Source organism: Mytilus californianus, unplaced genomic scaffold, assembly GCF_021869535.1.
Source record: "Mytilus californianus isolate M0D057914Y unplaced genomic scaffold, xbMytCali1.0.p SCAF_3, whole genome shotgun sequence".
Lineage (NCBI taxonomy): Eukaryota > Metazoa > Mollusca > Bivalvia > Mytilida > Mytilidae > Mytilus > Mytilus californianus.
The window spans coordinates 40,164,047-40,176,745 of NW_026262679.1; the positions used below are offsets into that span (position 1 = coordinate 40,164,047).

At 31.3% G+C, this 12,699-nt stretch overlaps 1 protein-coding gene across 1 annotated transcript; it reads left to right on the plus strand.

Moving 5' to 3' along the window:
- Nucleotides 1-10,532: 10,532 nt before the first annotated feature.
- Nucleotides 10,533-12,093, plus strand: LOC127734567 (protein zntD-like). The gene has a single exon (XM_052244504.1). It carries the CDS (start codon nt 10,640-10,642, stop codon nt 11,816-11,818), a length of 1,179 nt encoding a protein of 392 aa, XP_052100464.1. The 5' UTR covers nt 10,533-10,639; the 3' UTR covers nt 11,819-12,093.
- The last annotated feature ends 606 nt before the right edge of the window (nt 12,094-12,699 follow it).

Genomic DNA, 12,699 nt, shown 5'->3' on the forward strand with positions numbered 1-12,699 from the left:
AAAATTTTCAAATGTACATGATTCAATAACTAAATCCACGTTGAAACTTAAACAGTCAATCAGTTGTCTGCGAATAGATTTTTTCATGCAAGCCAAAAAAGGATGAGTTGGTAGTCCTGCAAAAGCCTGTACAGGTCTCGACACAGCTGGAAACTAATATCCAATTTGAATACAAGACAAAATGAACTATATAATAGCAGAAAGCGACTGTACAGCTGATTCCTAATAAAGATAGGCTAATCTATATCTACGAAACACAATTCCATTCAAGAGTCAGACGGCGTGCATAAAGCTGAGTCCACAAACGTAAAGTCTTCAAATTACTTCAATCATTTACGACGTCGGCATTTTTCCTCAGAAAACAAACGCGTAACAAAAACACTGGACACTTAATTTATCACATAGCTTTAAACGTAAACGTTCAACATATTTCTTTTTTTTTAACAACAAAGTGCATCATATGCACATTCTGGAAATATAAATAAATATATGCTAAGAGCAGTGTAATGGAAAAATTTCAGAATAATTACTTGACCATAACATCAATTTATCTAAAAGGGAAAGGAATAAGGTTTAACATGAATGAGAGGTTAGAATATTGGGTGGAATGCCAACACAATCGGGGATCACTGAAAAACGAATGTTGTACTTTTGATTCGAAATATGTCAATAATCTCATTCCGATTCCTTCAAGGGATTTACGTTTAGTTAGATGTTTCAATTAAAATTCTGAACATTAGAAAAAAGTGAAAGAAGAGCACCTATTCACTATCGTTTCGTCGTTCATTTTGACATAAGTGCAGTTAATCAATCACTTTTGTAGAAAGTTCTCATGTCAAAGTGGCATTTTAATTTCACTTCATGGAACAATGTCATTCCAGTTGAAATTTTCAATTAAATACCCTACAATGAAGCTGATTTAAAAGTTCTCTTGAACAGGAATCGTTTAATCCTGATGAAATTAGTCAATTTGAAAATACAAAATGTTTACAGTTAATTTCATTTTAATGATTTAAGAGTAGTAATTCGGAATCAATGGTCATATAATTATTAATTTTGAAGAAACGTTTTATCTCCATTTTAAAATATATACCTATACTACAAAACTTTAATGTTCATTACCAACAGCGGTTGTTTTTTTTTTTGCTTTTTTTTTATCTCTAGCTCATTGCCCACATAATGAGTTTACTGCTATATAATTTTTTATCTAGTTTAGTTCAACTTCAGATCTTTTTGTAAGCTATTCAGATTTTTAAGTGAGTGCATTTTATTAAAACTATGGCTCACTTTCATTCACACTAAAATGAAATTAGAAGAGACCAATGGTCAATTACAAAATATGGACAGCTAAGCTATGACTAAATGATGGATTGTGGTTTTCTTATTATCTTACAGAAAATAGTTCATTCATTGACAGAACAAAAACAATTTGACAATACATTTAATAGGTATGGTTTGTAAAGCGAGTCGACTGGGATGAAGGGCGAAAAAATTTAGACTGCCACTGGAAAGAGGCTACATGTATGTTAGGGGTAGAAATTTTGCAGCAGGCCATCCAAGAAAGAGTTGCTGCAATAATTTTTAAATGTGTAAAAATCTTGTCACTTCCTACACGAGGTATCGTGTTTAACGTCTCCGTTCTGACCGGACGTGGCTGCGTATTTATACATCTCCGTTCTGACCGGACGTGGCTGCGTATTTATACATCCCGCACAACCAGACGGACGCTCTTTTTTATGTAGTTTATTGTCGGAAGGATAAAAACCAACTAACCATACATCTACACACCAGTCATCCCTACGGGTTGACTAAAAGAAGATATAATAAAAGTGCCCAAATTAAATTCTCAAAAAAATAGAGACTCAGTAACACGAACCACACAACAAACATTTGTGAACTATTGTGTTCTCAAACGTTAAGCAGATCCTGCTCAACTAGTGGCACGTATTGTTCGTGAATGAAAAGGGAACTGCATTGTGCCTTCAAGAAGTGGAACATTTCCTTTGTAATTTATGTCACAAATATTGCATGACGGTCACAATTATGGTCGTTCAACATTACAATAAGCAAGTCGGTTTAATTTAAGATTTAAATTATTTAATTAGCAAAGCAGTGAAACTTATATTTTTACACCTCAGTGATCACACTGGTTCAAACTAGATTTTTATTAGTATATACTCTTGCATTAAATTTACTCGCTAGATTATTTCGCTCTTTTTATTGGATATAAACATTTCCTTTGTTGTTAATTGTTTATTTATACTATTGCAAAGTTTTTTCTTTACTTTTTGAATTTGATATTACGTTGAAATTATGACGGCACATATTTCTAATGTTTTGTTATAAATTTTACAGGGATTTTCTTAGAAAAAAGGGCGACCATTGTTTCGGCGTCTATACCTAAATATGTTAGTGGAATAGATGGGTGTACAACTCAGGCCGTTCCTGGTGCCACCATTGGTCGTCTTACTGAACTAATTTCATCTGGTAAAGTAGATTTAATTTCAGTAGATTTCGTTATTGAACATGTTGGTAATATTTCTTCATCTCAATCCATAGATACTATTATGTCATATTTTGGAGATTTAATTCACAAGTTAAAGAAAAAGACATTTGATAAGGTGATATTTACTTCTATTCTTCCTAGACCAGTTGATCACATGAAAACTGGAGCTAAAGTAAATAAAGTTAATACTGAGTAAAAACGATTGTGTAAAAGAAATAATTAATTATATTGTAATTTGTATAGGAGTTTCTTACTCAACAATATTCCGGATTCTTCCTTATTTGCTCCGAGAGACGGACTTCATATAAATTTTGCTGGTACAGAACTTTTCAGAAAAAAGATTATCAATATTATTAAGCATTAGAGTGTATAAATTGTAATGTGTTATAATTGTGTTTTTATTTACTTCATATATTGTTTATTATAATTATTCTTTTTTCTCAATTCAGAGAACTTGCATCCGGAATATGATGTTGGTTTTCCTCTAACTACTCAGGATCTACATACATTCTGAGTTGGTTTGCTGTTTTTCCTTTCATTATCTATACACATTTTGAAAGGATGCAGTTTATTTTGAAGAGAGAAAAAAGAGTGATAATTATATGTCTGGTTTTTATCATGAGTAACTGTTTTTTTAGTTAATTTTTATTTTGGCGGCCTTGCAGGCTTGGCGGATGTTTGCCAAAAAAATTGGTTATATATTTATGTTTTTGTATTATCATTTGTGTATTGGATTATTTATGATATATTGTGTTTTGTAATATTGAGAAAATATTTATAAGAGGCAATACAAGTTCTACCTATTGACTTCTTTTTATTTCACCCAGTTGATAATTGGTTAAATTTAAGATTTATATGACTGGTATAAACTGTTCAATGGTCGATTCAAATAAAATTGCAAAGTATGTCCATCATGTATATATTGATACAAATTACATTTTGAAGTATTTTCAAAAAATGATAAATATATAAAATATATATAAGCTATATAATTATCAACAATTTTTTTTTAAATTCATGTAAAATAATTGACTATTTCCAACACTTTGTGCTAACCATATATCATTAAATCCATAATGCATAACTTATTCTAGAATAATATCAACACCGGCCAGTCCATTATCTCGTATAATCTTAACTGAATCCATACGGATTTTTTCAATTAACGTATTTCCAATTATGGATACACGCTCACAATATATCGTACCATTTGCTGACATATTTCATCCAGACCTGGGGTAATTAAAAATGTAATTGTAATAAGCTGTAATTAATTACAATTTTGAAAGTAATTCAATGTAATGTGTAATTGAGCATATTTTCAATTACATGTAATTGTAAGTAATGAATTACATTGCCTTTTTGCCATGTAATTATGAATTACTTTTCAATTACTTTGTATTACATTTAAATATTTGCATTTTTGGCTTTCTGATGCAACTTGTAAATTTCATTTTTTTCTAAATTTAGTATGCACTCGGTACTTTGATTTTTTTTAAACTTTTTAAATATTCATCATCTGATCATGATGAAAAAAATAACATTCCTTGATATATCATTACAGCATTATAATAATCTTTATTTGTATTTAATTCTTTTTTTTTCACATGTTTACATAAAAAATCTAAAAACTAAAGACAATACCAACTTATTTACATACAATTTGTAAGTATGTTTTTCTAACAATTAACAATAATCCTAACCTCAGGTTATTCCTTTCACTTAACTAATTATGAAGTACAAGAATGTCCCTTGATTAAAATGCCAAAGGCAATTTTTATTTTAAACCATCTTATTTATATGTTAAAATCTGTTCGCATGGATATTATTTAGATATAAGAAGATGTGGTATGAGTGCCAATGAGACAACTCTCCATCCAAGTCAAAATTTAAAAAAAGTAAACCATTATGGTCAAAGTATGATCTTCAACACGGAGCCTTGGCTCACACCGAACAGTAAGCTATAAAGGGCCCCAAAAATTACTAGTGTAAAACCATTCAAACGGGAAAAACCAATGGTCTAATCTATATAAAAAACGAGAAACGAGAAACACTTATGAACCACATCAACAAACGACAACTACTGAACATCAGATTCCTGACTTAGGACAGGTGCAAACAAATGCAGCGGGTTTAAACGTTTTAATGGTACCAAACCTTCACCCTTTTTCTGAAACAATAGTGTAACATCACAACATAGAAAGACACACTATCAACTGAAATAGCTTAACTCAATCAAAGGACATATTAACACCAGTGAACATACACTGAACAAACAAATTTGACCTATGATACAATATAAATACAAAATAAATAAACTAAGGGAAGAATAATAAAAGTAGCATGTTATATCGGTATGCAATGTTAAACAAATTAAGAAAAACAATATGCTCGAACAAAAATATCAGCCATTTGCAATAACTTTAAACACAGGTAAATGAAAATAATTTTGTTGTTAGGTATACGTGTACAGTTCCAATAGAGAAAGGAAATATTTTTACAAAATAAATAATTTTGATGTTCATAGTACGAAGTGAAAATTTATAGTAATAGCAAACACTTATCAAAGCTGGTATATAGAGCAGATATAACCCTGAATAACATTAAATAAATAAAAGCATTACAATTAGTATCAACAGGTCAAATAAACAAGAAAGTACGATTTGAGAGTACTCGCAGTTATTGACAGCTAGTTAAAAGCCAAAACAATTAATAATAAAAAATAATGCATCAGAGACTAAAATCAACTAAAAAACATCCCAGGACCCTTTCTAAAAAAATTTGAATACAGCAGTCAAAACATTCAAGAATGGAGTCCAATATATTTGACTATTTTGACTTGCCAATTTAAGACAAGTCTGGAAAATGTTACCATTAGTCTTCTGTAATAAATGGATGCTTTAAAGTTACTCCAAATTTCACATGAGGTACATAAGAAAACCTTTAAATCTAAATTAAATTTTTTAGTAGAAACTTGAAATTTTAAGATCCCCCCTGAAAATAAAGAATGCATCAAATAATCAGCATTTCAAGTCTAATGGTGATTAATTGTAACAACGACATTCGAAATTTGAAAACTTAAAAATAATCTTGTACAAATGTTTTCACTGTTATAAAGTGCATGTGTATTCAAAAGATTCGTTCTATTTTAGCCTGTTGTCATTTCTATGATTTTATTCAAAATGATATAGCTCTTGCATGTCTTTAAACAAAAGAAATTGAAATGTAATTAATTACATTGGCAATGTAATTGTAATGTAATTAATTACATTTGAAAATCAATGTAATTGTGATGTAATTAATTATATAAAAAAATCAATGCAATTGTAATGTAATTAATTACTTTGGCATGTAATTGACCCCAGGTCTGATTTCATCACGTGTACAACGCCACATACGGGGATGTTGACAATGTATGCTACGGGATGGCGACTTTAAAGCGAAAAAAAACCGATCGATTCAAGGAACAGTGTAGTGTAGATATTTCTTTTGTAATGATTGTTGATGCCATATACTATATTGCACGAAATAAACTGATTACTGTCATAATACCACCTATGTTATACGTTGCTATTGCATGTGGCGTTCTGCACGTAGTTCACTTCGAAACATAAATGTAAAATAAAGCCAGGTAGTTACTTTTACTCGAGAAATGTTTAGTGGATTGTGATAATATATATAGTCTTTGTTTTAAAAATCGATACAGCTTAAAGGTATTCAGTACATGCAATGAATATTATAAAATTCATCACATAGTACAATTCAGTAATTCATTAATATATTTCATACAATTCAAAACAATCTAGTAAATACAGTTTAATACAATAAAACAGATATGCAAGATTTGTATATGTTGTTTACTAATTGTAATGTTGTACAAATTATAATTTGCACAGAATTTTTGTACAAGTTATCAGTGTTTTATGAACCACTTAACACAAATAGATGAAGACAAGTACACAGTCTTTTGTTTCGCATATTTCTATCATATTTCCATGACTACATGATATAGTCTAATACTGAGCATTGTTACAAAAAACATTATAAGAACACAAAAAGACATTTTATGGATATGATTTTGGTATAAAGAAAAATAGAATTTTAACCATTCAGGTGTCCTTATTTCCAGTTTTAGGACAAGGAGAATAGCACTAAATATTAGGTTGAAGTACATAAATTTGAATTTAAGACATTAAGCTGATAAAGTTTAGAAGATAAACTTTTATCACCTGGTGCTAAAAGGTATGTGTCAAAAAACTTAAAACTTGTACAAAAACCCTGTACAAATTATAAATTTACAAACTTGCATCTAGTACACAACATATACACAATATCTCATGGAAAAATAATGCTGATTGAAATTTTTATGGGTTAGTACGGCTCTTGGAAATGTAAGTAATGTGAAAAATTGATTGTGAGACTACTCATGCTTAAAATAAGAAGACGATCATGATGAATCTTTCTGTGCAGATTTACTTACATAGGGTGGATAGCTTGATTCACAGACACTTAATTGCAAAAACAATTCCTTTCTTCAAGTTTCTTTGCAGTAATCAGGTACCTGTTTATTCCATCAAATGTAAAATACGACGGGAGACATTGTAACCTTTTCTTTTATGTATCGTTAAAATTGAATTTAATCTGACAACAACCTCTCATGTTCATAAGAAAAATCTTTAATAAATTGGTTTTAAAAAAAATATGGATTTTTACATAATTTGAGGACGTTTATAACGATTTTACGTTTAAAGCTTAAAAAAGGAAAATGATGTTGTATGCAACATAAGGGCAAATTTGTACATAGATACGTTTCTGTTGATACCAAATTACACTCCAGTTTCTTATCTTTTTCTATCGCGTGTAAACTATCGTCAAGATTGTTCTGACACTGGGAAGTGATGATTGTTCCTATGGATGTTGGGAATAAGAATGACCCGGATGACAGTATAGCGTAAAATCATTAATACGCATTCCTTTGATCCCATGTTTAATTTGCATGGAACTTGTGTATTGCATGACTCCAGTTGATACTGTTTGATGAAAAAATCAGAGAGATAATCATAATCAAATCAAATCAGTTTTATTTATTTAGGAAATACAATGTTGACAAATGAATAAGCCTAATGACTAATAAGAAACTTGATGGAGCCTGTTACTATGTCAACCAGAAATCATTTTGGAGATATTTCCTGTAACTATTTCATTCTTCGATCGTCCAACGTCAGCTAATGTCAAGGAAAGTTTACCGACAAAAAGAACTGTAAGTAATAATGCGTTACGACGTACAAAAGTCTCCCTACGCCCTTCGAGAAGAAGTCTTTGCCTTGACTAGTAAATAATGCATGCTTTGCGGATAGGAAGCAAATACCAATTTTCAAATCTTTGGTTTGACCCTGCCGGGAATCAGAACCATGAACTCCAGCATTCAAGGCGAGCTCGCTACCCCGGAATCACCGAGTCGGATGTGAATTGATGAATAACCGTAGATAAAGGCATGAATATACCCTTTAAAATTAATTTTAGTTATGTTCCAATAGGAAAATTGTTGCATTATAGAAGCTTAAGAGGTGCAACGTTTTATTGGATTTATTTCCCTTGACAAACCAGGTATATCTGGGTCAAGGAAATAAGCCCTTAAAGGCATTTTTCTGCATTTTGAGGTTCAATAGTGGTGCTAATATCACAAAACTGCAGCATGATAGGTCAATTGAACCCTGGCCAGCCAGGTGCGGCTAGGTCTGGGGAAACACCTGCCATTTTTTTGTAATTGTACTCTGAAAGGGATTAACCTGCATTTAGGGGTACAGATATTTTTATTTGTAAGCAATTATTGGTCACCGTAAGTTTGACGACATTTTCTGCAATTCTTAGCAAAACCTAAAAGACAAATACAGCGTAGGACAAACGTAGAGGTTAAAAGGGTAAGTCCAATGGCTCCAAAGACCTTGTACCCTCGAAATCGTCAAGCACAGTAGAAAGCGTATTAACCGAACCTTTTAGACTAAAATGGTATATGCAAGTGATCTATATAATATTAATTATTTCCGAACCATAAAGTTTATATTTGAAAATTCGTCTTCTATTAGTGTTGAGTTCCAACTCATCTCAAATCATGGATCCCATATACCATGCATACTTAACTACCGGAATCACATTATAGTGTAAACATTATTCAAACATTTAGATTTTACTAATATCCACATTATCAAAATGTGATTCAGACTTACACGTTGCTGTTGAATATAACGATAAAAAATTGATGTGGGTAAAGTAAACAAGAAGTGGCTTTTTCTTGATTTACCTTTATCAGAAACCCTCAAACTTTGAAATCCAGGAATGTATAAATACTAGTATGTAGAAACTTCAGGAATATATATATATATATTTTCGTTTGGGCTTGTATTATATTTGCCTTCGGGTTTATATGATCCGTTCATCCTATTTTGATTCTTTCAACATTTAAGAGTATATCTAAATTGAAGTAAATTATATGGCCTTCCAAATACCGTTTCGATTCCTAACATCACTGAAGAGACATTAATTGTCGAAATCCGGATATGGTGTACAAATTTTTGCAACTCATGTTTGCGGTATACCATCTTTTCCGCGAGTTTATTATTTTTTGTTTGGTAATAAATTAATAATAAGATCTATTTTGTTACATCTTGTGATCCGTTTATTTGGCAATCGCCAATGGCAGTCAGCAGGGTTTAAGAACATCAGTTGTTCGACCTGCTAGTCAAATGCGTTTTGTTGAAATATACTTTTTCACTCATTTGGTCTTTTGGAAAATGTTGTTTGTGCTGTATTTAGACCCCTCTACCAAGAAATTTGTTTTGCATGCACACGTATAAAAATTGCGGTTTTTATCCAACGCAATCATAGGTTTGAACGTTGTTTTCAATTTAGACTTGTATATATATATATATGACTAAAAGGAATTAAAAAAAGAATAGCCAAATTCATTTACGACCAACGTTGCCTTAGGAATTTAAAACCTCAAATATTCATTTTGGGTTTTTTTTTTAGCTGATATTTTTATTGTCTACTTTTATTATCTTTTGTCAGGATAACAGGAAATGGGCTCAGTATTTCAAAACTAGTTAAATCCCGTCAAAGGTACATATTATATGTGCTTGTGGCAAGTCACGATCATGTTGCTGTTACTAGCGACGTGTGTAGACTCGAGGCAATTCATAACTGATGTGCTGTGCGACCGCATGTCCATCGTTGGAGGCCTCAGTAGACCACCTCTAAATGCTAGTATTGGTTAACTTTTATTTGTTTGGTTACTGAAATTAGTGTTACCCAACGTTTCTTAAGTCTATATATTTTGAAATATACAAATACATTTATTTCTGAAAATCTAGCGTGGAGAAAGAGTTATAAATTCATATTTATAAAAAAAAAAGATCGTGAGTTCAAAGAAAATACGTTGCGTATAGATACTATTGTGTTCGATATTTCGTCCATTTATACATGATAAAATCTTTATTTGTCTATTACATGCAATACCTATTTCCATTACTAGATTTATTCCCTGCATACACGATTTCTGTTCACGTATAAAACGAGGATGATAAATGTCTACAAATATCTGTACCTTTTCCCAAAGGCCTTATTCCATGGAAATAAACGGACCTGTCACCGCCGTGTGAACCAATTTCAACCCAAAAAGTAATGACATCATACGTATCAAAAGTTTGAAGCTTTTCCAAAACTTTAAAAAAAGTACTTTATGTTTTCACTCTTCAATTTTTATTGTAGAAAACCTGATAAAGGATATCCTGAAGTACAATTTACTGCATTTTTGGTATCAACTGCTAGTTTCTTAGTGATAATATTACGTAACATTTTCATTGCATACTGTTCGATGATCAGTCAATTCGGTCAATACACAAATGCTACCAGGAACGTGTAATACCTATCGAATTATTAATTACTATGGTTTGTAATCCCTAGGCTATAAACGTTCATAACATTCATCAAAATGTGTCAAGTTTTAAAAGAAATATAAAAGTCACATTGGAAAACATCACGTCATATGCAATACACAATTTCGTCCATGAAAATTTCGACAAAACCGGATATAAGATGAAGTTCGTTGTATTTTGAGAATAGTTTTAGTAAACAATGGCACTGATACCGAAGATAGTTTCGTGCTGCACTCTGTTTATAGTAACATTTTTCTTCGGAGTACTGTCATGTGGAATTGTTCGGTTAATGAAAAGGCGAATGCCAAATTCTAGATCACATCAGAAGTACATAGGCTGGATGAACTGTTTTGCCGGTGGGGTATTCTTTGGAACTACTTTCCTTCATTTGATGCCAGAATCGATAGCGGAGATAAAGTTAGGAATAGATATGAAATACCCAATTGCTGAAATTTTGATATCTGCCGGATTTTTTCTCGTTTTATTGTTAGAACATTTATTTGGATTATGTTTCACATTTTGCAATGGTACATCTTTGTTGGAAGACAAAAATAAACTATTCAATGAGGGCAAACTGAAAGAGAATGAATATGAAATAAGTGAACTAAAAACTTCGCCGAAACCTAATACTCCAGCCAGAAATCCTGAACAACTTCCTATCAATGGACATTTAAGTCAAACAAATTGTGCTTATTCTTCAAATGATAGTGAGACGTTTTCTGTTGCAGAGTTAACAAGCAGTATTTCAGATATGAACACTCATGGTGTCTACATAAAATCTGTAGATCAACCGCAAATAACTGAATCTACTGAAGTCATTGATGATGGCCGTGTTTCAAGTTTTACTGGAAGAAGTTTTAGTGAACACGAATACGAAGACATTGATGGGACCGAAAACGGTTCTGAAGAGGGTAAAGTGTCCGTCTTTCGAATCACAGTATTAATTATTGCCCTTTCTCTTCATATGGTATTTGAAGGTCTTGCTTTGGGCCTTCAGGACACCGTTCCAGCAGTATGGACTCTACTGATTGTTATCTCCGTTCACAAATGTATTATGGCAGCAAGCGTCGGTCTCCAACTCAATGATGTCATGAAAAAAATGAAGCAAATTATGTTATGTTTGTTTTTCTTCTCGTTGGTTACTCCACTTGGTATTGTAATTGGAGTTCTGGTAAACGATTTATCGTCAACAGAAAATATTGTTTCTGTAATTTTAGAATGTATTGCTACAGGATCGTTTTTATATGTGACATTTTTTGAAATTCTTCAACGAGAATTCAACGAACATCACAACATGATCAAAGTATTGATTACTTTTCTTGGGTTTTGTGTATCAGCTGGAGCTAAACTATTGGAGACATATTTCCATAAGGATTAAACAAAAATGTATTGTAAAGAATATTTTTATTGTTGGGAAAAAACTGTAAAACACGCAAAACAATCCATCAAAATCGGGGATTACTAGGTCCAATGTAAATATTAAAGTTATAAATAATACCTTACTTATTCACAGTATTAAGAAACAGGCAGCAAATTGTTATTTATAATGCATAACATTACATCTGTCCAAATCAATGTTAAATGTTGACGTTTGTTTCAACCATTCAGTCTTTGTCACAGTGGTAAATGATTTGAACCAATTTGAAATGTTAATTTTTTAATTTTTTTTCCTATCTCTCTTTTCGAAACCTTGTATATTTGGACCTTGTGGACTTTTGCCATCACTTTGCATCCGCCGTAAAATTTTTCCAAAATCTGCTTCTCTAACCACAACACTAAATTCCACCAAAATTTGCCTTAATAATTATAATGACTTTTTTTTCTGCATATTTAAATGTTTACTTTTCACATCTCCGTCAACCAATCCCCCAGAACAGAAATAGAACATTACGGTATAATGCGAATAATTATCTAATATCTTGAAAACTGTAGTCGATTGGGAAAATCAAACGAGTCAAAGTCTTAGAGGGTCAAAATCTATTATATAATCATCAAAATTGACAGATGATTCCTTATCTATAGTTTATCGACCTTACTTCGTAGTTTTTAAAACTTTAACCAGTTTTTTAACAATCAAGGAAAGAGAAAATCTTTAAACAGATAAAAAAAAGAAGAGGAAATCGAGATTTATATATTATTTGTCGTTAATATTGTGTAAAATTATATAGATAATATGATCATTGAAATTTAGATCTTCATTTCTCTTCAACGCACTCGAAAAGGTTTATATTTGAAATCTGTTTCTGAATAAATAATTTC